At 48.5% G+C, this 26,793-nt stretch overlaps 1 protein-coding gene and 1 long non-coding RNA gene across 4 annotated transcripts in view; one reads left to right on the top strand and one right to left on the bottom strand.

Annotated features, from left to right (window-relative positions):
- The window catches only part of LOC118216197, a 108,031-nt gene that overhangs the window by 25,724 nt on the left and 55,514 nt on the right, over window positions 1–26,793 (top strand). The gene's annotated exons all lie outside the window — the stretch shown is intronic.
- Window positions 1–26,793, bottom strand: part of LOC118216195 (protein shisa-6-like) — a 78,504-nt gene that overhangs the window by 43,885 nt on the left and 7,826 nt on the right. For both annotated transcript variants that reach the window (XM_035397270.1, XM_035397271.1), the window contains exons 3-5: window positions 22,647–22,807; window positions 7,890–7,982; window positions 7,143–7,211 (exon numbers count right to left, since the gene is read on the bottom strand). In XM_035397270.1, the coding sequence (XP_035253161.1) occupies window positions 7,143–7,211; window positions 7,890–7,982; window positions 22,647–22,807 (323 nt within the window). The remainder of the gene's footprint in view (window positions 1–7,142; window positions 7,212–7,889; window positions 7,983–22,646; window positions 22,808–26,793) is intronic.

The raw sequence follows: 26,793 nt of genomic DNA, 5'->3' as shown, positions 1-26,793 counted from the left end.
TTTCTAAGAGTCGTTTTCCAGCCCTCAGTGCTTGGAGGGATTGCTTCAGGAACCGAGTGACTGAACTTAACAAAAAAAAGAAGAGAAAAAAAAAAACCCCCCAACGTACCGAGTACGCCCGGCTGACTATCAGGACGCCCAGAGCTCCGCTTGCTCTCATTCGGGGGTTTTTTAAGCTGACCGGCGCCCTGTAGGGGGCACCGCCGAACGTGCTCGGCCCCTTCCGGGCATCGGCAAGCTCCGCTGCGTCTCCGTCGAAGCTTGAACGGGCCGCCGCCGCCGCTGCCGTGACGACGCCTCTCGGGCAAGCGTCAGCGTGCTCGAGAAGCGTAAATATGGCCGGCCCTCCGGCTCGGGAAGTGTGCGCTGCAGTATCTTGCAGTCTGTGAGGTCACTGAAGCAGAGGTCACTGTGAGGTCACTCTCTCTCTTTCTCTTTCTCTCTCTCTGTCTCTCTCTCTCTCTCTCTCTCTCTCTCTCTCTCGTGTAATAACGTGCAGTGTTTAAATTTTGGGGGGGTGGGGGGGGGGGGGGTTATGGGGAGGATTTTTGATGGGGGGGTGGGGTTCGGCTGAGAGGCGGAATCTCCAGTGGAGCACAGGTGTGTGAAAGGGTGATAATGGAAGGTGGAGCTCAGGTGCGCTGCGTCTGAAGGGGGGGGGGTGGGGGGGGTGGGGGGGGTGGGGGGGGGGGGGGCGTGGGCAGAGGGGGGTTTGTAATAAGATTAAAAAAGGCCATATAAAATAAATTCTGTTGGAGAGCCAGAACTGTGATAACACCCCACCGGTGTGTGATAAGCCGCTGCCTGTATCCGCTGTTCTCAGCCCCTCCGAGGAGTTAAATAGAACTAAATGGGGGAAGAAATAAAAAACATTTTTAAAATGGCAAATAAGTTTCTCCTGCGGCAGCATACACAGCTGAATGCATCACTGTGCAGCTAATTAATGCCCTCCATCTCACAGGGCATATATATATATATATATATATATATGTAGAGAGAGAGAGAGAACACAATGCAATCAAGATTACCCCTCTGATCGCACGCCAGGGCGAACGAACGCCCAACTCTGTTCAAACGCAAAAAAAAAACTATCAAGGCCCGTTTCATCCAAGATGAGAACACGGATTCTGCCGAAAACCTGGCTGCATTCAGAGTTTAGTTTAACAATGACCCGGAGATGCAGTTGTTGTTTTTTTTTTTTTTCTCCTCCCCCAATTATGTGCTGATGCAATTTTTTATTTTTTTTTAAATGGGAAAATATCAAACGCCTTTTCTTTCTAATCGCCTTCCCTTCGCGACGGGGAAACGCCGTGTGCGGCGAGGCTGCCGTTTGAGATATTTTGTCCTTTTTCTTCTGACGAACGGGGAGGGAAAAAAGGCTCTTCCATTAACCGTTACCTCGTAGGAGGGGGCGTGGCCCCAGACGCCCCGCTGCCTGGTACGTCAAATTGTAATTGCTTTCTGAAAACAGGAGACTTATCGGCGAATAGCAGGTGTCTCCGCCGACGGTCCTCGCGTTCAAACGAGGTTCTGTTCCGCCGGTATCGTACGCTCACAGGCCGATCTCTCTCCATCTCCACCCGTCAGTCATCGCCCCCCCGCCTCGCCCCCCTTGCCCCCCCCCCCCCCGCCCCCGCCCCCGCCCCCACGCGCAGGAGTCGCTTTGCGACTTGGCAGGACGCGGAGAAGCTCGTTAAGCGTCAGAGTGGTTCCTGGTGTTGTGCTGGGGAAGGAGGAGCACATGTTTTGCTTTGCGTTGTCGGTCATAAATAACTGTAATTGCTTTAGCCGTTTAGCAGACGCTCTGATCAGACGCCGTCCTTCGTCTATAATGATCCATGTGAACGGCCGGCTGCTTACTGTAGCCCATTCAGCTCCAGCGAATTTATCAAGGTTACGGTGGCAGCGCTTCTGCATTGGGAGTCGAACCTGCAACCTTTGGGTTTCAAGCCCAGCTCCCTAAACACTAAACGCTACTACCCTGCCACCCCGCCGTCGAGCTCTCCCCCCGTGCCCGTTACTCGCCACAGTGCGAGCCCCAGGGGATTCTGGGCCGCTTGCTGATGCGCTACACCCATCTAGCTACGATTTTCCCATGCGTCTAAAATATAAAAAATTCATATGAAATAAATGGAATGACTGCGCATTTATTATGGCTGTGACTAATGAAAGAAACCGCATGTATGTAAAAGTGGGGGGGGGGGGGGGGGGTGCTTTTTTGCTCAAACTACTTAGTTTCATGGTGGACCAGTAGGGGGCGCTCTTCCCTCTGGACCCAGTACTACTCCAGTGCTGTAGAAAGCCTTGTCTTTTGAGACATGAAACTGGTGCTAATACACGATTGACACAGTGGCCTGCATTCCTTAAAACTCTTGTTGTCATTTCAGTTGAAAAATTGTCAGTTGATATACCTGGTTCAATATAGGTAAAAGTACAAGCATAAATATGTTTTTTTTCAGCTGTGGGGTAAACAGCTGTAGTAGTGACAGCATTCCTGAGTGAGCCTGCAGCAACCTGCGAGCAGAAAGGGTTTCTGGGAATTCGTCCAGGTGTTACCCTGCGTGAGGACTTCAGGTGTGTCCATTGTAGGTGCACCGCGTCTTTAGTTTCTGATTTCATCCGTGTGTCGTGCCGCTGTAGCCTTGCTAGCCGTTCTGCGCGAGACGGTCTTCCGACTAAATGATGGTAAATGAATTATCGGCACGAATATTACAGAAGAGACGAAAAGGCTGATTGTCGCGCGTGAGGGGATTAGCGTTAACGAGGCTGACGATAACGAACGGGCTCGCGTCGCCTGATCGTTAGGAGAGCAGACCTGTCGGCCGAGGAGGTCGTTTCCTCTGTGAGCCGGTGTGTGTTTTTCGGCTAACGGGGAGAAACACTCTGTTAAACCCCGCCGTGGCGCGTTACTGTCCGCACGCACCCGTCCCCGTTTCCGCGATGCGTCGCGCTTCAAAAGAAACGTTTTCTCTGCTCTGAAGCGGCTCGTGCACACGCAGCGAGGCGACCGTGTAGACGGCGAGTAATGTCTGCGGTTCAAGGATGTACCTCTGCTCTCGGAAGCGTATGCATTTATGCATGACTAACCCCCGTTCCCCCGTCCCCATCCCCCTCCACTACCAACCCCCTCCTCCTGCACCCACCCCCCGCCCCCATTCAGAATTCATGTCGCGTTTGAAATTGCACGGATGGTAGTGCGTCACGCGCGTGCATATTTAAGACGTGCGGCTCGCGATCCGCTGTCAGCCATTTCAGCCGAACAAAAAAAAAACCACACAATAACGGTGAGTAATGGGGAAGAGTTAATGCATGGATTTCTTCGCATGTCGGTACTGTTGTCTGTCCATTAAATTCCAGATGAGGGAGGGGGGGGGTGCAGGCGGGGAGGCTGGGGGGGGGTGGGGGGTAAGGGGTGTAGGGGGGAGCGGGGATGGGGGGGGGCCTCAGGCAGGGAGGCGGGAGGCGGGGGTGGGGGGGGCGGGGGTGCATTCACTTAATAGACGCAAGCCCGTCACCGCCGCTATCAGAACCCGCTCATAATGAGCCCGTCTTAGTCACCGGCTGCTGCGCGTGTTCCGCTACGCGCTCATCCGCATACGCAGACCCCCGACTGCGTCATCGTCGCACACAGAGCCGCCGAGGAGGAGCGAGGGCCAATCGGGGTCCTGGCCTGGAGCGCGCGCTTTAAAGAGAGAGGGCCTTCGAGCGGCCGGGTCACTGCCTCTCAATGTGGGATCGCAGTCTGAACGAGACTCCATTAGAACCCACTGCGTCCGCGCCATTAGCACGTTAGCACGCAAACGCTTCCTGGCTAATTTATGAAAATCCATAGAGAGCCAATGCGTGCAGGTTTAACCCTTTGAAGAGTATTTTTCATTTATTCACTTGTTTCTGGAGTGTTTCAAGTTCGCATTCTGGAACTCTAGATCTAAGCATTCTTTTTACCAGTAGTGATTGTGACCATCAGCGCTGGAATGTTCAGTTAAGAACGCTGTGATCGCACGTTTGTGATCTCACGCATTAAAGGGTTAAATCTGCAGTGTTGGCTCTGTTATGATGGGAGTCCCCTGAATGTGGAAACCTGGGAAATCACTTGTGCTCACCTCCTGTATATGAAACTGCTCTGGATATGAGGCTTGACAGTGCGTGTGTTGTATAGGTCTTCCGCCCCCTCGTATCGAGCCGCTTTGAATATCACGCTCGAGTTTGCTCCTGGCAGACCTCTTTGAACCGGTCATGTCGGATTGCCCCTGATATCGAGCTTGGCGTGTGACCCCCCGTCGTATCGAACCGCCACGGATACGGAGCACGGGAACGCCGTTCGGGAAGAGTGATGCGCTGCCGTCTGAACGAAGGCGAGGTCACAGCCCCCAAAGCGCGGAGACGCGGAACACCAAGATGCCGCATCCCTCAGGGCGAGAAGCACCGTTGTCCGATTATTAAAAAAAAAAAAAAAAAAATTAACAATAATGATAATAAAAAAGCAATTAAACAGGACACACCTCACTAAAGAGGGGGATGAGGGATTGGGGGATGGAGGGATAGAGGGATGGGGGGGAAATACACTGATGAAGATTGAAAGAACGGAATATGCTGACCGTGTTCGCTGTGGATTTTCCTCCCGTGCGCTAACGTTGGCTGACTCCGGTCGTGTCGGTGTGTTTACACACGCGTCAGCAGAACAGAAGGGATTACCAGTCAAGCTGTCAGTAAGGTATCGGGCTTACCGACGGCCTTCCTGGTTTACAGATGGGAGCATAACACAGTGTGACAAAACGCCGACAGTAAGCATCTTAAACACACCGGCCACTCTTAAGACTTATTTTTGTACTTTTGACTTCGTTGAGTTCAGTGGAAGCCTCTACCTTAGTCAACTCGCATGTTACGCAATATCTTTTATGCAGAGATTAATATTTGTTGAAGAAATCGGTATAGCTCTGTGCTGTGACTGCAGGTATATCGGCTGATTCTCATATTGGGCTTGGTCTAGGGCTTGGGATAGTTTACTCAAAAAAAAAAAAAAAAATTTTCTGCATCTCTCTAAAAGCACGCATAGCCTGCGCGTTGTGCTTCCCCCTCTCTCTCTCACTGCCCTGATCAGTAGTCTCCAGGGGTGGCACTGTGCCTGGTAGTGCTTCAGTACAAGCCTTTTTCCTTCCGAAAGGGCACTGTAGCTCGAGCTGGCCTACGTCGGAGAACAAGCTCTGCGGCATCATATAAGCTTTAAAATGGGCTTCAGACACAAACATTACAGAAAACGTGTCTTTTGAAAGAGCACTCGGGTAAACGCAAGGGCAAATCGGCTCGTAATCATTTAGAGAAGATCACAAGACGTCCCACCCCTGGTCTGATCCAGGTTCTGAAACCCCAGTTCCTGCATGATGCCTGGATTTAACCTGCTCTGTGTTCATGTTCATAAAAAAATTTTTTTTAAAAGAATGTCAAAAAAAATTATTAATAATAATAATAATAATAATAATAATAATAATAATAAAAATACCGTTTCATTTCTGTGAGCCTGGCGGGGCCGGGCGGGGCGGGGCGGGGCGCATCGTGGCCCCGCGTGCGTTTCAGGATTTCTGCAGCTTTGCGCCCCAACATGCAGAACCCCTCTGTTGCCACGGTGACTGGCAGCCCGTGTAAATGCCGCCAGCAGGCCGGTCTGCGCAGCCGTGAGGGGTTGATAAATGACACGGGTGTTTGTCATGTGGAGACGTGGAGACGGAATCTCTCCACCCCCCCCCCCCTCCCCACCCCCCCATCCATGTGTATTTATGGCTGTCCTGCTGGGCGGCCAGCCAGCCCCCCCCCCCCCGTACCCACGTCAGATAAATCTTTTCTAGGGGAAAAAGTCGGTCAATCTTAACCCCCCCCCCCCCCCCCATCCTGCTCCATCAGTCACCGGGGGCGAAGTGAGGGAGGTGGAGGAAATATAAAAGATCTGAGCCACCTTCCATCTCTCTCTCTCTCTCTCTCTCGTCCAGAAACCGTGATACACCGCCCCCCCCCCCGCCGTGAACGTGGTCCTGTTTTCCATTTTGCGTGTTGCTGGCTAACCTGGCTGCGTTTGGCTTTAAATAGTGACACTGGGGCTGCAGAGAACTGTGAGCGCATTTTCTCCCCCCCCATCCCCCCCCCCCCAACCGCGCACGTCCGCATTTGCATGCATAAACGGCGGTGGCCGCTGACTTGCTTTCGTCTGACCGCTGACGAATAAATAATTATCTGTAGTTCTGGAATGCAAGCCTTTGAAGACATGATGGATTGTTTTTTGTTTAGTTTTTTTTGTTTTTTTGTGTGTCCCTTTTTTCAAAGCTGACCATGCGCCCAATAGTTTCATTTTTTAAAATATTTTTGATTTAAGAACGCGCCGTACGCATGGGGTCATGCTGCCTTTGTTCTGCGTGTCCGCGCCGGCGACGGAAAAGGCGCTTCACCCGCACGTCATTTGCCATTTCGCGGTGTTTTCACCAGAACGCACGCCACTGGACCGTGCCCCAGAATCTGGGACACCACACTTTTTTTCTTTTTTCTTTTTCTTTCTTTTTTTTTTTTGTGTGTCAGAGAAATAAGAAGTCTCCTTTTTGAAACGCTGCGTTAAATCGCCGATGCCCGAGATTGCCCCGGTCCAGTCTTTTCCCGCTCCGCTTGCCGCTCGCGCTTTGAAGTCTCCGCACGGTTTCGCGGCCGGTTCCGGCTGGATCCGAGAGAAGCTGGCAGCGCGGGCATCCTAATGCTTGTGACTGACACGGCTTCTCCTGGTTTAAAGGGCCCATTTTAAGGGGCACATTTTAAGGGGCACATTTTCCACTGACCACCCCGTGCTGTAATTGGGGGGGGGGGGGAGATTACATTAATAAAATTTAGTTTTATGACAAGGTCAATAAATATTACAGTAGGAAAAAAAAAAAACCCCCAAAAAAAAAACAGAAAAGCACCCCTGGGAAAGTGTTGAGTTTTTATCCTCAGGCACACGTGACATCACAGGCCCTCTGACGGGTGGTTAGTGAGGGCTTCTGCCCGCTCCCCCGCCTCCCTGTACACCCCTGTGCCACGCGGCGGCGGGCTGAGGTCCCGCGGTTAATGTGCCCCCCCACGTCCCCTCCCTCCCCCCCCGTCCCCCGTCCGGCGGGAACACCTACTGTAGGACGTCGGGACATCCAGCTCGTCCTGCCAGGACATCTGTCCGCTGAGGTCTATGGAGTGCTGTGCTGTGGAAAGGGAATAAACAGCCTCTTTTAAACTGCTGACCTGTGACCTCACTGAAAGCTCATTGGCTGCAGAGGGTCAGCTGAACCGTGCTCATTAAAAATAAATAATAATAAATTATAGAGTTTAGTCAGGTGATCCACGGCGTCTATAAAAGTTTTTCAGTGAATATTTTTGTGGTACTCACACAGTCATGTGCACACACATGCACCAATATCTAGACCCTCATGCTTCCAATACATTTGATATCCTGTTGAGTGCAGGTGTGAAACTCCAGGCCTGGAGGGCCGCAGTGTCTGCTGGTTTTTGTGGTGTTGGTACTGACTGGACTATTAGCTTGTGCTGAGATGTTTTGTGTGTTCAGCTTTAGGCTGTCTACATTCTCTCACGTACGTGTGCTGTGCAGGGAGTAATGCATTGTGCTGCTCTGATTTTGGAATTGTCAGTTTTAATAAGACCGTTGCGGTCATTGTGGGAGTTACTGTTTGTGTCTCGGCCTCGAAAACTGGGTCTGAAAATTAAACGCACCGCTCCTCACCGGCAGAGAGAGAGGAGAGGAGGAGGGGGACCACGGAAGAAATAAGAAACAAAACAAAAAAAAAAAAGCAAAAAAAGAGGAGAGGAAGCAGTGGCGCTCTTTATTTGAAGGCGAGGCTGTTGCCGTGGTAACGCACGGTTACCTTTGAGCTGCCCCCGCCCCAGGGTGACGAAGCCGGAGGAGATGAAGTTGTGGTCCTGGACCCCGCTCCGGAAATTCTCCTTCCCGTAGTGACCTGTGGGAGAAAGGGCGGGGTTTTAGACGCAGGTCCGAGTATCACTTCCACTGCCGGCCCCATTTTACTGGCTTTGCAGAGGGACGGAGGGACGGAGGGAGGGATAATCATCCCCCACCCCCCCACCGTCACAACCCCCCCTCACAAGCCCCCCACCCACCAGTTATTTTCCCTTATATTGATTTTATTGATTTTGTTCTCACACACTCACGTACACACACACACACCACACATTCGCATACCCACTCAGTTCACAGGAATATGAAACCTTTGTGATAACAGTGGATGGTGAGATAATATTTTTGTACGACAGGGTTGTTATGTTGGGGGGGAGGGGGGAGGGGGGAGGGAAGGAGGAGGATCAGGGAGCATATCTCTTAGACCTACTAAGCTTATGCAAATCTGTCAGGGGTGGACTGCTGGCTTATCCAATTCAACATTTAGAATAATGTGTGCAAATACTCCACCATCAAATTGTGATATGGCAGTTATGTGATAATGGCTAGGTAGCATAGTAATTATGTTTTTAAAAAAATGTAATGTTCTGTAACAACCTGTCTTTCACACCGGTTGACGTGGTGAGCGGTGAGTCACGCTCTTTGCGTCAGAAATATGCAAACGAGGTTCACACAGCCCATCTACCGCCTTTCCATTCTCACAGCCAGGCGAGCGCGGGTCTGGGCCAGCCGATTATCAGGCCTCTTAGAACTACAGCCCCCAGCCCCCAGCCCCCTGCCACTGCCCCCTGTAACGTGACCACAGTTCCTTGCTGCAACGTGAGACGATGATGCGTAGGATGGCACATCGCGCCAAGTCTGTCCAGTAGACCGGAAGGATCTACTGGAAGAGTCTGCCGGAAGGCTTGACAAGCCAAGATGTAGTGACACTACAAACATTAAGAACCAATGAGCTCTGAAGAACAGCCAGAAAAGTGGCTGTCCCTTGGAGGTCAAACTGGGGAGGGGAGGGGAGGGGGGGGGTGCGGTTCAGGTTGGGGGGGTGGGGGGGGTGCGGTTCAGGTTTGGAGAGGGGGGGAGAACGTCAGCTCGCATACCGTGGCAGGTTTTTTAACCAGCCCGTGTTCTGGGCCCAAAGCCAAGTCTAATGTTACCGATAGCGATCCGGAGGCTTGATTTGTATTCTGGAAATGCTCTCCTTTAGGCCTGGGTAGAGGATGCCATTTTGGGCATCCTGTGTGTATACACCGTCGCAGCAGATGTACTGAACGCACATACGTTTAAGGCTCGGAGGGCTATAGGACTTCCTGTATGAGAGTGGGGGTTTTTGAACACCTGCCCACAGGGGCTGGAGGTGCACAAAAGCAAAAATTAAAAGGAGCACTTGCTGTGCTTGCAACTTGTTGATTAAAATGACTTGCGTTTTTGGACATCTCTGACCTTCGTCAGAGTCCCTAGATAGAGATGTCCGTCGGAGATGTCCGAAATGCATGTTACTCAGTAATCTGTGGGCTTGGCCTCGGTAAGCATTGGTGTTGCGCTGAAAAATATACATAAAATATATATTAAAAAAACTTTCTTTCATGAGATAAGTACCATTAACATTCTGAGAGCAAAGCAATTAAACTTTAGAAGTATAAAATGTTAAAATGTACGGGATTTGCAATTGCAGAACTTGTAATTGACAACTAACAGCATACAATAATTGTAGGAAGAACTTGTATCAATGAGTTTTGATCAAGGCATATAGTTTTTTTCCCCCCAATGTGAGGCAAATCGATATTTATTATTTAAGATTTTGACAAATCGGTTCACTTCTTTAAGAGTATTCCATATTTCATAATTTACAAAACCTTGCTTTAACCTTTATTTTACCACCGAGGGTAACTAGGAGCCAGTCTCTAATTTTCAGTGGTTTAGTCAGGGAATCGAGGAGAAGGGAAGTAGCTTGCCGTAAGGGTCAGCCAGATGGCTGCTGGGAGGCCTGTGACTCTGGACCTTAACCAGGGCCCTGAGGTCAACTCCTGAGGGGCAACACCTGGGCTCTTACCCTATCGTAAGGGCAGAGAGTCTTTAATCGCCTCAGGGAGGTCTTTAATCACCTGAGGGAGTCTCCAAGATCAATCCAGCAACTCGCCTGAAAGGTGGAACTTTGCTGTGAGTGTGAGTGTGGCGGTGGAGGGTGAAGGTCACTGCTGTGCTGGTGGCAGTTGAGGGTGAATGTGAGTATGACTGGCGGTGGAGGGTGAAGGTCACTGCTGTGGTGGTGGCAGTGGAGGGTGAATGTGGCAGCGGAGGGTGAAGGTCACTGCTGTGGTGGTGGCAGTTGAATGTGGCGGTGGAGGGTGAATGTGGCAGCGGAGGGTGAAGGTCACTGCTGTGGTGGTGGCAGTTGAGGGTGAATGTGAGTGACTGTGGCAGTGGAGGGTGAATGTGGCAGCGGAGGGTGAAGGTCACTGCTGTGGTGGTGGCAGTTGAATGTGGCAGCGGAGGGTGAAGGTCACTGCTGTGGTGGTGGCAGTTGAATGTGGCAGCAGAGGGTGAAGGTTAGTGCTGGAGGCCGTTGCTCTCCTGAGTCGCTCCGTCTGTTTCCGCGGCAGCGAGTCTCTGCACCCCTGAATCTGGGACACCTTAGTAGGGCGCCCCTGAGTCGGGGGGTGAGGCTGGGGGGAGCAGGGCGTCCGGCGGCTGACGGAAAGGAGGAGGAGGGAACGGAGCCACCGAAATAAATAAATAACCAAAATAAATGAGTGGAGACGCGCCTCACAGACAAGCGCATGCATCTTCCGCAGGAGACATTCGGGTGCGTCTTCATTTTTAGCTTGAACTTTCCAAGGGGCTTCAGTCCCAACGTCCTCTGTCTTATCATGGGTATTTCAACGTACTGTCTGAGGGACAGCAGCGGGCCCAGGCCCGCCCCACTGATCAACAGTATTAAGTTGCCTCCTGTCCTATATTCAGGCAAGGGGACTGGGCACTCTGAAGACAGGTCATAAAGAGCTCTTACAAGTGTGCTCTTAATAGGAGATATAAGTCTGCCTGTTGAAAGTGTGCACTGCATAGGATATACTACTGTGCTTGTTGAAAGTGTGCACTACATAGGATATATTACTGTTGAAAGTGTGCACTACATAGGATATATTACTGTGCCTGTTGAAAGTGTGCACTACATAGGATATATTACTGTGCCTGTTGAAAGTGTGCACTACATAGGATATATTACTGTGCCTGTTGAAAGTGTGCACTACATAGGATACATTACTGTGCCTGTTGAAAGTGTGCACTACATAGGATAAATTACTTTGTTTATTTAGTGGTCTTGCCCATTTACCGTGTTCAGACTGGCGGCCATTTTGAAAATGAGGCTTGGATTGCGAGTCGTTCGATCGCCTAGTGCAGTGGGTCTGTGAGGGTGGCCTTGGGGAGCTGCTGGGTTTGCTGGTTTTCATTGTTCTTTGGCAATGGCTTGATTAAATGGAAGCAGTTTATTCTACAGCTGACTCGCCTCGCCTTGTTTCTGGGGGCTGATTGGCCGATTTTAACGTAAAATAAACCCCAAAACCAGCAGAGCCCACAGTTCTCTGTGAACTGACTTGGTGAATGGCTTGCTATTTTGTGCCAACAGCTAGTTGTCTGTTCACCCGTTTTGTAAATTAATTCAAAATGCTTTCAGTTTGACTGCTATGTTCATTTTTTATCTGCCTATTATAGTCAATTATAAATTGATTTTTCAGCGAAACATCCTCCAGACGCGTTATCCAGCCTCACTTATCAAGTGTGAGAAAACGGAGAGAATTTTCCAGCATTCCTGTCCTCATTTTAACTTGAAAATTGTTAATAATGAATAAGGTCATTGAGGATGGGTTTTTTTGGGGGGGTTTTTTTTTTGCTTGAAAAGAAAAAAACAACAACCGCTAGAGTGTGAGTTGAGAGAATGAATATTTCTATTCCAATATTTATATTAGATTCATAAAAGATATTTTTCCAGTTCTGCCTCAGCATACCTTCCTCATTAAATACACATTGTCCAATAAGAGTCAGAGCTTTTGAAGAGGTTTTTGGAATATTTTTTTTTTTCAGAGTTCTAAGTCGGTGTTCTAGAACTCCATTGCTTTCAATCACACCAGCAGTGATTGTGACATCAGCATTAGAATGTTCAGTTCTAATCACACATTTGGAATCTTGCACCTTAAAGGGTTAAAATGGCAAACCGGCAGGACAGGCTGGGAGGGCAGGAACTGCGGGACTGATTTACCTCACAGTCCGTTAATTTATAAGCGCTGTGTCAGAACCGGAGCTATAGACACACGGCGAGGAAGTTATTCTCCTGATCTGTAGTTCTCTCTCTCTCTGTCTCCTCTATCTCTCTCTCTCTCTGTCTCCTTCTCTCTCTCTCTCTCTGTCTCCGTATCTCTCTCTCTCTCTCTCTCTCTCTCACTGTCTCACACACGCACACGAGAAAGAGAAAGAAATGGTGTGTGTGTGGGGTGGGGGGGGGGGGGGGGGGGGGGGTGAGGCTTCACTGAAAAGCACCGGTTGAAAGAAAGGACAGCTGAAGAGAAGAACTGAAATGGCTGGGGCCTGGGGCGGGGGCCATCTCCCTGACCCAATTAGATTTTAGTGTTGGCTGAGGAAAAAAAATACCACATCTGGCCAAACAAAGGTGAGGGGAAAAAATAAATAAATAAAAAAAAAATAACACACAGACCCAACAGAACAAAGAATAAAAGTTTCAGCCCAGGGAAGTAGGATGACTCCAATCAGGAGAAAGTAACCCAGAGTGGCTGTTAGAGGGGAGGGCAATGAGCCGACAGACCGGTCTTCTGCCACAGAAAAGCGATCATCCTTCCACTGCGAGGGGAAATCAGAAGACTCATATTTTCGGAACACGGCCGCCAAAATCATTACGCGTAGAAGCGGGGGGAAAAAAACAAAATTGCCAAAGTCTGAAATCAGCACTGACCCCAGGCGCACTGCAGCCACAGCTGAGGTTTAATCTCTCAACATTTTAACGAGACCGAGAAAACAAATTATATAACGTACGTACATAAACACTGTATGAGAAAATATATATATTGAACCATAACTGCAATTATGGTGGACGTTCTTTGCTCAAAATGCAGGGAAGATCGAAGAATTAAAGGCCAAAGGCAGCAATAATTCCTCACCTGGTCGGACTTCTTTGTCCTAAACAAACTGTGGCGCTCGCCCAGCTCCAGAAGACGCTCTGGACACTTAAAATGCAGCGGTTGTTTTACGCCGTTGTTCTGTGGATCGGACATCAACGTCCGCTCCTGTTTTTCCACAGGTCCCCGTTGCGGCAAACAAACGTCCAGACCTAACTGGCGGAGGGGAGGCTCACCACAAGGGCCATAAACAAGTTCACTTTGCCCTAATAAAAACGAGAGCACTGCTTTTTTGCAGGCTGCCGAGAGCTATGCGGTATTAATTAGAGCTGATTGGCTGGCGGCAGCTTCTCCCTCGGTTCCGACCGTAACGTCGACTGCCAGGAAGGTGCAGTTAATTACCTTTCCGTGGTCGGGAAACAAATGTTGTGAAAATCTGACGGGGGGGGGGGGGGTCCATTCCACCTCCTGCCATTTTTTTTGCGTTTCCAAAAAAAAGAAATGCCGTCGGGAAAGCTTGCCGAGCACCGCGATGTTCAGCTTTGAAGGCAGCTGGTGAGGTATTATCAGCGTCCCCATGCCAATACCTGAGCGTGGTTTAACTGCTAATATGCTATTGTTTTTTTTTTTTTTCCCCCTTCCCCAATAACATTATTGGTATTACCCTTGCAAATGTTCCAGTTATAACAATTTCATGTCATTGAGACGATTTCTAAAATATGACTGTTAGGTAAGATATACCACCCGGTACTTTTACATATGTGTATATGATAAATTACTTATAAATATTTTGTGCCATTTGATTGGAAAAACAAATGCAGACGTGGATAATATCTTGTTTTTTTTTTTTGTTTTTTTTAACTGGCTAGCAATTTCAGCTCATTAATAACTAGCATGCTAACTAGCCAATTTTGAAGCCTCTTTTAATCCTGCCATTGCTTTTGGAAATCAATAGCCGTGTTTTTCTGTTGATGGCATTTAATTATCAGCTTTCCTATCAGCTCCTGCATTGTCTCCATGCCTTCAGATGCCATATTATTACCATGTTTTGTACCACCTGCTAAGTTTGACACTGTTAAAAGTAGCCCTTCTCGAGCACTTTTTCACGTATTTTTGTAGAATCCCCTGTTCATGACATCAGATGCACGGCAGAGGTGTGCACTTCAGTAATTAACAGTGCGGTCTTCACACTGCCATTCATTTACCAGCTTTCAGTGTCGCCCAAAAAGCAAAATAAGCAATAAGCTTTGCATCCTCGCATCCTTACACTGCGCATTCGCCCGCTAGCTTTACGAATCCATAAATATCACCGGGCGCTTCGAGAGGCAGAGCTGCAGCCATCGACATGTTTTAATAACCAGCCGCGTGTTTCATCTTCAGAACCCCGTTGCCAGTATAATATGGGGCCGGGCTTTTTGCACACGGTGTTGTTGGTGGCAGGGTTTCTTTAGGTACCGGCCCGATTTATTAAACCAATACTGCCAACCGATGTAACGGGCGGGTTCTCAGATACATTTGGGCGTCCAATCTTTTTGCAAAAGCGGAGTTATTAAGCACCCCGATAACGCACTACAAGGAATATAAAAGGGATGAATCACTTTGTCAAACGGGACAAAAAAAGGCCTAGTTTATTGAATAACAAGAGAGCACAAATGGATTTAACCAACAAAGAACATACGCAGAGAAATGGATGGGGGGGGGGGGGGGGGGGGGGGGTGGGCAGCTACACAATTCATTATTCTTCTCCTGCAGAAAAGATGCTTTTCATTCGGCTACACTTTATTTCACATTACATGGCTTGTACAAAAAAAAAAGTCCCTTTTAATGCTGATCTGCACTCGGTGCCCTGTTTTTTGGGGACACAGCCGTAATACGTAATGAGTATGTGAACCCAGTCGCACGGGTCCCCAGCAATCCGCACCCGGAATGACGTGTCATAGACCAGGGGGGTGTCCAATCTTATCCGAAAAGGGGGTCGGTGTGGGTGCAGGTTTTCGCCTTAGCCCAGCACTACCACACTACACATCAAGGTCTTGACTGTAGACAGTGGCTAGTTAATTAGGTGAATCAGGTGTTGTAATGCTGGGCTAAGACAAATTACTGCACCTGCGTTGGCCCATTTCGGGTAAGACTGGACACCCCTGTAATACATTGACAAGTTTGGGTTGCCTGGGCCCACTGTAAGGGGGACTGTAACTGAGTAATGAGTGGATTTTTGGACATATAACCACCCACAGTGAAACAAAATGTGCTGACTCATGGGCCCCGAACCTTAGAAGGTTAAACTGGAAGGTGCCTCCCTACGTACCACATCCCCCCCCCCCCCCCCCCCCCCCCCCCGTCTCTCTTTTTGGAAATATTAATAACCGACCCGGCTGCAGAGCTACCGCTGGTGGGTTCCATCTATTGCCCTACCTGGAATTTATGAAAGGAAACGGAATCTCATTTCAGATTATTTATAGAGGCCATATGACAACGGAGACAAATAGCCAGCACCTATAGCATGTAGCGAAAGGCTTTCTGGAGAGGCTCTTCTCTGGCACCGAGGAAAATAATGAGCTATGTGCGAACAGTGGGAAGTGGAACACAACGTGTAAAGTGCAGAGAAATAGCACAAGACCTATCCCTCAAACTTTAATTAGAGAGAAAAAAAACAACTTTGCATCAAAAAAAAAAAAAAAACTACGCAAATCTATGTAATCAGAAACAAAGATTATGGGAAGGCAGGCATCTAGTCTGCTTATAAATGCTTCATAAAGCGTGGCTCCTCCTTAGAATAGATTTAATAAATATAATGATATGATTTAATAATGTGTTGGTAGCAATCAAGCCCCAGACATCAAACACAACTTCCACTTTCTAATTTAAGGGTCAATATTGCTCTCGAGGCATCGTACAGGATATTATATTTGTTTCATAACACCGTTCTCAGGATAAAACAGGATTCCTCACCAAAATAAATCTTGCTAGGCGTTTTTTTTATTTACCCGAACATAATATTTTTTGGTATATGAGAAGGGGTTACTGATCCAGTCAGTTTGACTTGGGTGGATTACTGTGCTTGATAGGTTCACTGTAAAAGAACCCCTCTTTTTGACCTTTCTTTAGGGGCAAAAAAAACAAACATTGGGCCTCAGTCACAAAACATTTCTTCAATTATTCTTACTTTTGTTTAAAAAAAAAAAAAAAAAAAAAAAAAAAAAAAATCCTACAGAAACACAATGAGATTCATGACAGATGTGCAGACCTTTGTTTTTGTGCATATTCGAGGTGTATGAAAATATGAACGCTGCCTGTTTGTAAATTTTATCTGCAATCCTGTTCCTGTGATTAGCATAAGGGGAACGAATACAGATAAGGAAAAAATGATGAATGGCGAACTGTTCTTGGAAACGTTCTCACAGGCAGTTTGCGATCGAATGTGGTCGTACGCACGTTTTGGGAATGGGGCCCATGGTCTTCCAGCTGGGGCTGACTGTGTTCCACTCTTAGCCCTGACAGAAACCTCATTAGCCAGAGAGACCAGGACAGTGATGGTTATGATGGTGTATTTATGAGCAGCTGACCCCCCCCCCCCCCGAATCCCCCCCGCCCCCCCACAGCTGTTCTTTAGATGTTAAGCACTGGCCTGAAACCTGTGAGAACCGGCTTTCTGTTAAAAAAAAAAAAATTAAAATAAAAAAAAAAGTATTAATTCTCAGCCAGCCTTCCCAAATAATGTTCCACTGATCCGAGCACAGTAAATTGGCCGTCAAAGCGTTAAGGATCTCTCCGTGTTTTCTGGGAATTTTTTTTTTGGAAAATGGATTAGATTAGGGATGCCGTTAGTGGTGATTCTGGCATCAGGACTGGATCGTATAGCTCTTAATGAAAATGAATATGCCACCGGAATCACTGTACCCCGTTCACGCATAAAACGAGATATTGGATCTGTAAAGTCTTTTTTTTTTTTTTTTTTATGGCAGGAGAATGGGTAAGAATGAGAATTAATCTCCAGCCTGCCATAAAGACGGAACGAGTCTGGCTCTGTTTAATTCAGGAATTATTCCAGGGCTGTGCAGCTCTGATAAACATAAAGAGTAAAAAAAAAAAAAAAGATATGAAATTACATGGATTGTTTTGGAGTCAGATAAGGTGAGAGGCTCCCGCTGCAGTTGGTGTCTTTTGTTTACTGATGGATTTTAACTAGTTAATCATCATTAATGTCTCCCGTATGTGTCTGCACTGGTATACGAATAAGGATTATACTACCATTACCTCCACCAACAGAGTTGAAGGGGGGTTATGTTTTTTCCCCATTCTGTCTGTCTTACTGTCTGTCAGCAGGATATCTCCAATGGTTATGAGTGGATTTGCACAAAACTTCATGGAAAGCTTGGTCGTGGGGCAAAGGAAGAAATATTTAACTTTTTACACCGATTGGCCAAAGGTGGGTGTGGCAAGTGAGCGTGGATTCTTGCAGAAAGGTGTTCTTCCCAACTTCCCAAGGGATTCACGTAACACCATCAAATATTGTGTGTCCAGCCACTGTACAAATATAGTGTTGTGATTGGTCACATGGTGCTGCGGCAGCTGGCTAGCATGCTTCAGAGTGGCTGGAATTTAAACAGGCATACAGTATCTCCTGCCCGATTTCCGATGCAGTCGTGAAACTGTGTCTCCTGCTGTGAAGACTACGGAAGAAATGATTGGCTTTTGTTGGTGGAGGTACGGGTGCCATCTTTTAGTTTTAAGGTGAATATGTGTTTCAAACTCCTGGGGCCCCGTAGGACCCATTAGACTTCCTCCCTTCAAAAGTGGAGCGTTCAAAGACGAGCCCCTTTCGAATACAAAAGACTCACACGGTTTTATGCCGTATTTGATGGATTCACAGTTCTTGTTCAAGTTCTAGTCATAAAAGTAATGCCCACCCTTTTATGGCATGTGATACTGTAGAAAAACATTTTCAGTATAAAACTGAAAAAATATTCTACCACTGGGCTTTCTGAAATATGACCAGCAGGATCAGTCAGGGGGGTTGTTCTGCTCGACTTGCGTGATGGAATTGATGCATTGTGATGCACTGGAATCCGTGAAATAAAAAATGCATTTATGAGCATGAACACGACCGGAAGATCCATTGTAGTGCTGCACGTTTAATGTTAGGATGTAAGGATATATCATTAGAAATGTTTCTCCGTGTATCCCAAAATGTGCAAATGTACAAAGCTTGGGCTCCTGTGTGTTACACCTTGTGAGCCTGTCCTCCTCCTATAGGGCTCTGTGGCTTGGGATTGGGATGGGGGGGGGGGGGGGGGGGGGGTTGTTGCAATTTTGAGGCGTCCTATTGACTTCACACCTGCGCAATAGTCCTGAGCTGCAGACATTAAAGAGAAGTGCGACCCCTGAGCTTGACTGGGAGAACGGAACCCATCAGAACACAACCCATCAGAACACAGCCCATCAGAACACAACCCATCAGAACACAGCCCATTAGAACCCATCAGAACACAACCCATCAGAACTCAACCCATCAGAACACAACCCATCAGAACACAGCCCATTAGAACCCATCAGAACACAACCCATCAGAACACAGCCCATCAGAACACAACCCATCAGAACACAACCCATCAGGACACAGCCCATCAGAACCCATCAGAACACAGCCCATCAGAACACAACCCATCAGAACACAACCCATCAGAACACAGCCCATCAGAACCCATCAGAACACAACCCATCAGGACACAGCCCATCAGAACAGAATCCATCTGAACAGTACCCCTCAGAAAAGTACCCACCAGAACAGAACCCATCACAACAGAACCCATGGGAACCTGCGCAGAATGCAGTCAGGAAACGGTATTGAAGGGGGTATCAGATGAGGGGCCGTGGCTCTCCGAAAGTCTGTACGGAGCCGGCCGGGGGGCGCGTTCGTCCCCCCCTGGGGAGGCGCGGTGCGGTGCGGCGCGGCGCAGCGGTGGAATGCAAAACAAAATGGAGGCGTTTCTGAGCGCGGGGCCGCTGGCGGTGCTCTGGGGCTCCGTCGAACCCTGGCTGGCGGAGTCCGATCGGCAGGATTTAACGAGTTTACTTGCGTCGGACTGCCTGCAGAAACGGCGCAGAGCACCGATGAAATGCGTGCGTCTCTAACTTTCCTGGTTTAGTAAGACGGATCGATGTAAATGCCTTTGCGTGTTTTGCCGTTTCAGTCTGTCGTGTCGTGATATTTTGGGGCTTTAATTTATGGTTTTATATCTACGCTAGCATTGCATGCCGAATCTTTGCACACTGAATACCTTCTAAACACCAGTAAGTAGAAAAAATAATAATCGTATAAACAAACACTGATGCTTCTTTGCATCTGTTTTATAAACATTAAATGAAGATTTAATATTGTAAGTCATTTTGAGTGTCATATAAAGACCAGTGATTGATGAGTTTCATTTCAAGGATCAACCTTTTCCAGTTGATTCTCTTTATTTCAGTGCATTGAATGTGGATGCATAACTGTGCAGTACACATGGACTAATTAGCATAAATCACAGATTGCTAAACTTTAAAAAAAAAAAAACATTGCAGGAAAGTTGTGGCAAATAACAATACTGTGGCAATATTTTTACACCAGTCCTATTTTTCCACCCTTGAAGCAATACTGTGTTGTTAAAAGGTTGAGATCACACTTGTATTTCCACAGGAAAACATTTTAAGGATGGGTTTGTAACCCAGGAAATTCACAAGAACACATCATTTTCACAACTTCCCACAACTGGGGAAAAAAACAAAACATTTTAAATATGCCCTTTGGCTAATTTGGCTAAGGTCCCTCTGAGGTCAAGTTGAAATGAAATTGTGCATATTTATTTATTTATTTATTTATTTCTTTATTTATTCATTGTGTCCCCCAGTAAACACATTTAACTAGGTGGTCCCTGGCTAAGCTCTCCAGTGTTCACCACGGCGGGGGCCATGCTGTGGGCCCCCTAGTACTGCTGTGGGCCCCCGGTACTGCCAGCTGGGTTTCCCATCTCCACACTTTATTTGCCAAACTGGCTGATTTGGGGACTTGAAAAGCCGACTGGCATTTTGGCTTTTTTTTTGGATTTTTGTTTTTTCCCCCCCTAATAATTCGGTCTTTCGGATGAGACGTTAAACCGAGGTCCTGACTCACTGTGGTCATTAAAGATCCCATGACACTTATCGCTAAGAGTAGGGGGTTCCCCCCGGTGTCCTGGCTAAATCCCAGATCTGGCTCTCACAAAAACTTGCCACCATAATCATCCCCAGATTTAAGTGGCTAAAAAAAAAAAAAAAAAAAAAAAAGTTCTCTCCCTCTCCATATACTTTCGCTAATGTGTGGTGAGCTTTCTGGCGCAAAATGGCTGCCGTGCATCACCCAGGTGGGTGCTCCACATTGGTGGTGGGTGAGGTGAGTTCCCCTTTACTGTAAAGCACTTTGAGCATTTGGAAAAGTGCTATATAAATGCAAGGATATATATAATATTTTGCCAGCTTCACAAGATGTACTAGAAACAGGCATATTTGTGTTTCTTCAGTGCCTGGTTTGTTGAAAGATGCCAGTTGGCTCTGGTTGTTTTCTGGAGGGGGGGGTGGTGGGGGTGGGTGGTGGGGGTAGGGGTGGGAGAGGATGTTGGCTTTAATCTTGTTCTTGTAACATTCTGTTTTGACTCATTAATTCAGCTTGGCTGCAGGATTCTGAAAGCAGCCTGGCCACGCTGCGAAGAACACACGGAATGCTAGCGTTAGGGCTAAACCTCATCATTAATATTTTGATGACTCATGACGGGGCACAGCCCGGGGGTTCAGTGCCTCTCTTGTCTCGCGGTGCTGTATCTTCATTCAGGAGCGGGTGCATTTCCTGTGTTGTGGAAGCACTGGCTAATTGATGAACTCGCGCCGCACCGCTGACTATTTTATTTTAACCCTTTAAAGAGTAGGTTTTTAGCTGCGACCGCAGCGCTATAGCTCTGTCTGTCGGTCGGTCGGTCCACAAAAGTGTCCCACCCCGTCGCGGCCACAGTTTTCGCCCCAGGAGGCTGAAATTTGGCATGGACGTTGTTCATGACCGGAAGGTACAGCTGAGTAACTTTCAGGCCGATTGTACTGCACAGGGCTCATCTCTTATTCCGAAATCTTCAGCAACGAGGGCATTTTCTTTGTTTGACTCGTGCGCATTAAAGCAGGGAGGTGGCATAGGCCGGTTATCAGGATAAAGGTTACTTCTGCTTTCCTGAAGAAGGCTTTAAGTGGCATAATGTTTTATACGCCACATCACCAGCCAAAGCCCGGTTGGAGATTGCCGGGAGAAAATTGATCATCCACCACGTTTGTGACCTGTTTTTTTTTTTTTTTTGCTCATACCGTCGATTGCGTCCGTCAGTACGGACCGCAAAGCTCGTGGGGTTTGAGGCCAGGGGGGGTGCGAAAGAGACCTTCGCTCCCCACTCGCCAACGACATCGCCCGCTCCCACGCTTCCATGTGCAGCGGAAGCCACGTCAGTTTCCATGGTTACCAACGTTTTTTGACTTGACCTTCAATAACTAGGAGAGGATATTTCGGCCAAAAATTCAATATAATCACAAAATGCCACTGAATGTACTGTAAAATGTCAAGTGTTACGTTTAAAAAAAATAAAAATAAATTATGTACAAATATGTACAAGTTAATTTCACTAAAACTATTATGGACAAACTAAAGCACTACAGGCAAATATTTTAAAGTTAAGAAAGCTTCATAGTTCTTGAATGTTGCATATACTGTATACCAGACCTGGGTCAAGTACGTATTTGTTTTGGATTCAAATACTTTTCTGTGCTCTGTTGATCTTGCCTGGTGTAATTGAGCCTGCCAATGTGACCAGAATGCGGGGTTTGCACTTTTTGTTTTGAGAGTATTTCCTTGGTTCCAATACACCAGACAAGATCAGTGAAGCGTAGAAAAGTGGTATTTGAATCCAAAACAAATACGTACTTAACCCAGGTCTGGTTGCATACCAAACACAACGGCTGAGTATTTCCAGACAGATGACTCTGAACACACTTGGCATACGTCAGCAGAGTACACAGTGCATTGTCTTAGGAGCCAGAGGTACTGGAATGATGAATCGCACAGGAAGGCCATTGTGTAAAAGCAGAACCAGGAGTTCTGGCGAGCTCAAACAAAGACATCCCTGCTGTGTAGTGAAGGAGCCCGGCTGTTCAGCCCGGTCCTGTTCTCAGGCGCCTTATCTGTCGTGGTTAAGGAGCAGAATTATTCGCCAAGAAAAGGTTCAATTTCACAGGCCGCGAGTGCCATCGTACGAGGCTCTTAACACGCGATCTGTTTCAGTCGCTCCCAGCATCCAGCCAATACCGCGCGGGCCAGGGAGCGCTGTAATGCCGTTGCCACGCCGATAAATAATGTCATTCAAACTCAACCCGTGCGTGACGAGGATTAAATCCCCCCCCCCCCCCCCCCCCCCCCCCCCCGGCAGCGGGCTCGCCGCTGGAGAGTCGGAGAGGTGGAGAGCCCCCCCCCCCCCCCCCGGCAGCGGGCTCGCCGCTGAAGAGTCGGAGAGGCGGATCGCGGGCACACTCACCGTGGTTGGGCTTGATCCCGTGGACGGGCGTGTAGTGGTTCTTGGCGGTCCTCATGGGCGTGTTCTCCTTGGGCGAGCCGTCCGTCACCGACGTCATGTTCTCCTGCTCGTACTGCGATATCGGCACGGGCCCCTGCTGCCGCAGGATGTCGGCCAGGGCCCTGCGGAGGGACGAAGAAGACCGCCGTGAACACCAAACCCCGTGAACGCGACCCTGTGAACGCGTTCGCCCTCCCAGTGACCCTGTGAACGCGTTCGCCCATCCAGTGACCCGCTGATCCCACAGTGAGCCTCTTATCTGCTTATCGCTGAGTGTCTTTGGAAAGTTATGCAGGGGACAGGGGATGCTGTGGCGCATGGGTTTTCCACAGCGAGATCTGTGGACCCATGGGGGGGGGAAATATGTGTGAAATATAAAACCTTATTTTAAAATATAGCCCTTCCCCCTGGGTGGGAGGTCCCCTGGGTGTGTGGGGGTCTCCAGGGTAGGGGGGATCCCTGGATCAGAACAGGTTGAAAGCCCTGCTGCTGATGCAGGCTCGGCCCCGAGTGCTGAGATTCACACAGCTGGGTGGGGGGGGGACTGAGGCTTTGTGCTGGCAGCTCACGCCGCTAGCTGGCAGCTCATGCCGCTAAGGCGCTGTTCCAGTGTGTGGATGACAGTGAGCCCGTGTTGGACGTTGCATCGAGCCGGCATCGCGGTGCCAGCGCTGGCTGTATCCCAGTGCCAGCAGGGAGGGAGGGAGTGAGGGAGGGATGGAAGGATTCACTTGGCCCCGCCCACATCTCACAGCGCACCAATAAAACCCTCAGCAGTCTGCAGCATACATGAAATCTGAACTCAGGGGCGGAGCTAAGGGTGTATGGCAGGGAAAGGGGTGGAGCCAAAGGTGTATAACTGGGGGGAAAGGGCTGGAGCTAAGGGGTATAACTGAAAGGGGCGGAGCTTATGGAGGTATAACAGAGAAAGGGGCGGAGCTTATGGGGGTATAACAGAGAAAGGGGCGGAGCTTATGGGGGGTATAACAGAGAAAGGGGCTGTGCTTAGTGGGTGTTACAGGGAAAGCTTTCCTGGACACGAGCAGGTCCAGGGGGCCCCTACAGGTGTGTGAATGTGTGTGTGTGTGCGCAAGCGTATGTATAAGCGTGCTATGGGAGTCCCTTCTCAAATTTTTGTTTTCCCGGTACAAATAATTTCTAGATCCATCCTTGCCTGCAGCACAGCCGTGACAACACTGAACGTAAAGTGCTAAGAGCTGAAGTACGGACTGCTGGGTTTCGGAACAAAACTGGGTTATAACCACTTAACTGTGTCAATGTCCACCTGTTAGAGCAGCCCGCCGCATAGCTCCCTCCCTCCCTCCCTCCCTCTCTCTCTCTCTCTCTCTCTCTCTCTCCTGCTCTCTCTCCCTCCCTCTCTCTCTCTCTCTCTCTCCTGCTCTCTCTCCCTCCCTCCCTCTCTCTCTCTCTCTCTCCTGCTCTCTCTCCTGCTCTCTCTCCCTCCCTCTCCCTCCCTCCCTCCCTCCCACTCTCCCTCCCTCCCACTCTCTCTCTCTCTCCTGCTCTCTCTCCCTCTCTCTCTCTCTCTCTCTCTCTCTCTCTCTCCTGCTCTCTCTCCCTCTCTCTCTCTCTCTCTCTCTCCTGCTCCCTCTCCCTCCTGCTCTCCCTCCCTCTCTCCCTCTCCCTCCTGCCTCTCTCTCCCTCCCTCTCCCTCCTGCTCTCTCTCCCTCCCTCTCCCTCCTGCTCTCTCTCTCCCCTGCTCCCTCTCTCTCTACCCTGCTCCCTCTCTCTCTCCTCTGCTCTCTCTCTCTCTCTCTCTCCCTCCTGCTCTCTCTCTCCCCTGCTCCCTCTCTCTTTCTCTCTCTCCCCCTCCCTCCTGCTCTCTCTCTCTCTCCCCCTCCCTCCTGCTCTCTCTCTCTCTCCCCTGCTCCCCCTCTCCCTCCTGCTCCTTCTCTCTCTCCCTCCTGCTCTCTCGCTCTCTCTCCCTCTCTCTATCTTTTTCTCTCTCTCCTTCTCTCTCCCTCCTGCTCTCTCTCTCCCTCTTTCTCTCTCTCCCCCTCTCCGTTTCACTGTGTGACATTGAGAGTGTGTATTAATAGGCTCTCTCGTCCAGGGTGGATATGTAGTTTTTTTACTTTTTTATCCACGGGCAAAAATGACCTGATTTTACAATGCCCCAGCTGGCTGTGGTGAGCACATATTTTACCAGCAGGCGGGGCGGGAGGGGGGGGTGTGTTTCAGATAATCCGATGTTCAAACATTCTGCTGCTCCCAAGAATTCACACTTAATCTAACCCCAAACACTGTGTGACAGTTTGTTCTGAGTAAGCAGCCACTGCAGATGAAATTGTATAAGTTACCAATTACTACTGTATCTTTTAAAAGCTGTAACCGCTTATTTTACGCAACGCTATTAGTCTCTCCTACATGAGCAATAATGATGGAGAATAAAATTAGGTCAGATTTTGTTTCTAATGATTATCAAGCGCTCGCTACTCCTGCTCAAAGTACTTGATTAGAGATCGGCGGGTCATTATCCAAAAAACCCAAAAAACGTCCGCCTCATCACTAAGGGAACGCACCACGCCCCTAAAAGCATGTGGATCTGTAAGAGCGTAAGACTTCGGGTGCGAGGACTGCATTCTGTTCGTGAGCAGAAATAAAAAGGCGTCCCCCTCGAGCGCCGATGGACCTGGGGTCCCGTCTCAGGGAAGACTCTCAGGTCCGTGCGTGAGCCGGAGTGTGAAGGGAAGATGGGGGCGGCAGTGTAGCACAGTGGGTAAGGAACTGGGCTTGTAACCGAAAGGTCGCAGGTTCGATTCCCGGGTAAGGACACTGCCGTTGTACCCTTGAGCAAGGTTCTTAACCAGAATTGCTTCGGTATATATATCCAGCTGTATAAAATGGATGCAGTGTAAATGCTATGTAAAGAAAGTTGTGTACGTCGCTCTGGATAAGAGCGTCTGCTAAATGCCTGTAATGTAATGTAATGTAGATGGATGCTTATCCATAACTGAATCTTTTGTTCTATTAACGGGGGAAGCGACCAAATAAATCTCGTCTCAGCTTATGATTTATATTTATATATATTTATATATATATATCGTGCTGCTCACGCTGAAACTGTACAAGGTAGATCGGTAGTCAGTATTTCAGGTGTCTGGCTTTCACGCTCGTTAGAAGAATTTACCCGTCCGGGTTGTATCCTACATGCCATATCAGCGGGAACACAGTGCGGTAAGCCGGCTGCTTATGATTAGCAGATTCATTTTTAATGCTTTGCAGCACTGTTGAGATTATTAAAAGCCAAACAAGAATTACTGAACACTTGAGCGTTTTGGGGGGGGGTGGGTGGGGGGAAAAGGCGGGGGGGGGGGGGGTGTAAGCTCGTAATCGGTTCATCCATTAGCCCTGATTGGTACAGTAAACCACCAAGCAGATGATAGCTCATTGGTTGTCTTAATTGAATGAACAGGCTGTGTGAAACCCATTAAAAACTCTTCCAAACTGTTAATTAAAGAAGCTGTAAAGCAGCAGTTCCTTTTCTGGCCCACGCGACGATTTTCACCCTCAGATTTTAGATGGCCTTCTGGGCTTCTGTATTTGCTTACCCGCAGTCTGTTTGTTCACAGAAATGAAATCTGGAGAGAGAAATATTGGAGTTTGGAGAGATGGCGGTGTTTTCTTCTTCTGTTATGCAGTTTTATATCAGTTTTCTAACCAACTGTCATCCGTGATTTTTTGGACTTATGCCCATCCCTGATGTACGCCAGCTTTCATTTGGGGAAAATGAGGATTTTTGGAATGGAGCACAACAGGCACAGATGATGGGCAGATTGCAGGAGTCCAATCAACCGAAGCAGACAATGAGGCAGGGAATATCCTGCTCACTGTAACCCTCCCTGGGGCAAAAGCTGGGGCAAATCATGCACCACCCAATAATACTCCTATCCACAGTACACAACAGTCTGGGCCATAAGACAGATCCCTGTATTATACACAAGCGGCTGTGTTTTCCGAAGTTCAACTTATTTTTCCTGAACTTTCCTCAACTTATTCTTTTCTTTTTTCTTTTGCAAAATGAACAGTATTAATCCTTGTTAATAAAGTCCTGTTTAGATAAATGGCTACTTGATATTTCTGAGAA

The sequence above is a fragment of the Anguilla anguilla genome, chromosome 17 (genome assembly GCF_013347855.1).
Source record: "Anguilla anguilla isolate fAngAng1 chromosome 17, fAngAng1.pri, whole genome shotgun sequence".
NCBI lineage: Eukaryota > Metazoa > Chordata > Actinopteri > Anguilliformes > Anguillidae > Anguilla > Anguilla anguilla.
The sequence above is the reverse complement of the archived record's forward strand: the minus strand, read 5'-3'. Positions and strand labels throughout refer to the sequence as shown.